This window comes from Pterocles gutturalis, unplaced genomic scaffold (assembly GCF_000699245.1).
Source record: "Pterocles gutturalis isolate BGI_N339 unplaced genomic scaffold, ASM69924v1 scaffold31688, whole genome shotgun sequence".
In the NCBI taxonomy this organism is placed as follows: domain Eukaryota; kingdom Metazoa; phylum Chordata; class Aves; order Pterocliformes; family Pteroclidae; genus Pterocles; species Pterocles gutturalis.
Window position 1 is genome coordinate 1 of NW_010121460.1, and position 379 is coordinate 379.

The following is a 379-nucleotide window of genomic DNA, read 5'->3' on the forward strand; positions in this document are numbered from 1 at the left end:
GGGGAGACCATTGGTCCTGGGGGGGTGTCAGGGGGAGACCATCGACCCTGGTGGGGTGTCAGGGGGAAACCATTGACCCTGGGGGTGTTTCAGGGGGAGACCTGACAGGTGATCCCCTCTCTTTGCCCCCTCCCCAGACAAAACCATCATCATGTGGAAGCTGACCCGCGACGAGACCAACTACGGGATCCCGCAGCGCGCCCTGCGCGGCCACTCGCACTTCGTCAGCGACGTCGTCATCTCCTCCGATGGGCAGTTCGCCCTCTCGGGCTCCTGGGACGGGACCTTGCGCCTCTGGGACCTCACCACGTGAGCGGGGGGTTTGGGGGGGTCACGACGCCTCTCCCGGCTTCGTTGGGACGTCGTCGTCACCGCGCCT

The 379-nt window shown here is 66.2% G+C and overlaps 1 protein-coding gene across 1 annotated transcript in view; it reads left to right on the forward strand.

Moving 5' to 3' along the window:
- Positions 1–137: 137 nt before the first annotated feature.
- The window catches only part of GNB2L1 (guanine nucleotide binding protein (G protein), beta polypeptide 2-like 1), a gene marked incomplete at both ends in the record, with an annotated part of 2,225 nt that continues 1,983 nt past the window's right edge, over positions 138–379 (forward strand). The window contains one exon of the mRNA XM_010077259.1: positions 138–309. Coding sequence (XP_010075561.1) covers positions 138–309 — 172 coding nt within the window. The remainder of the gene's footprint in view (positions 310–379) is intronic.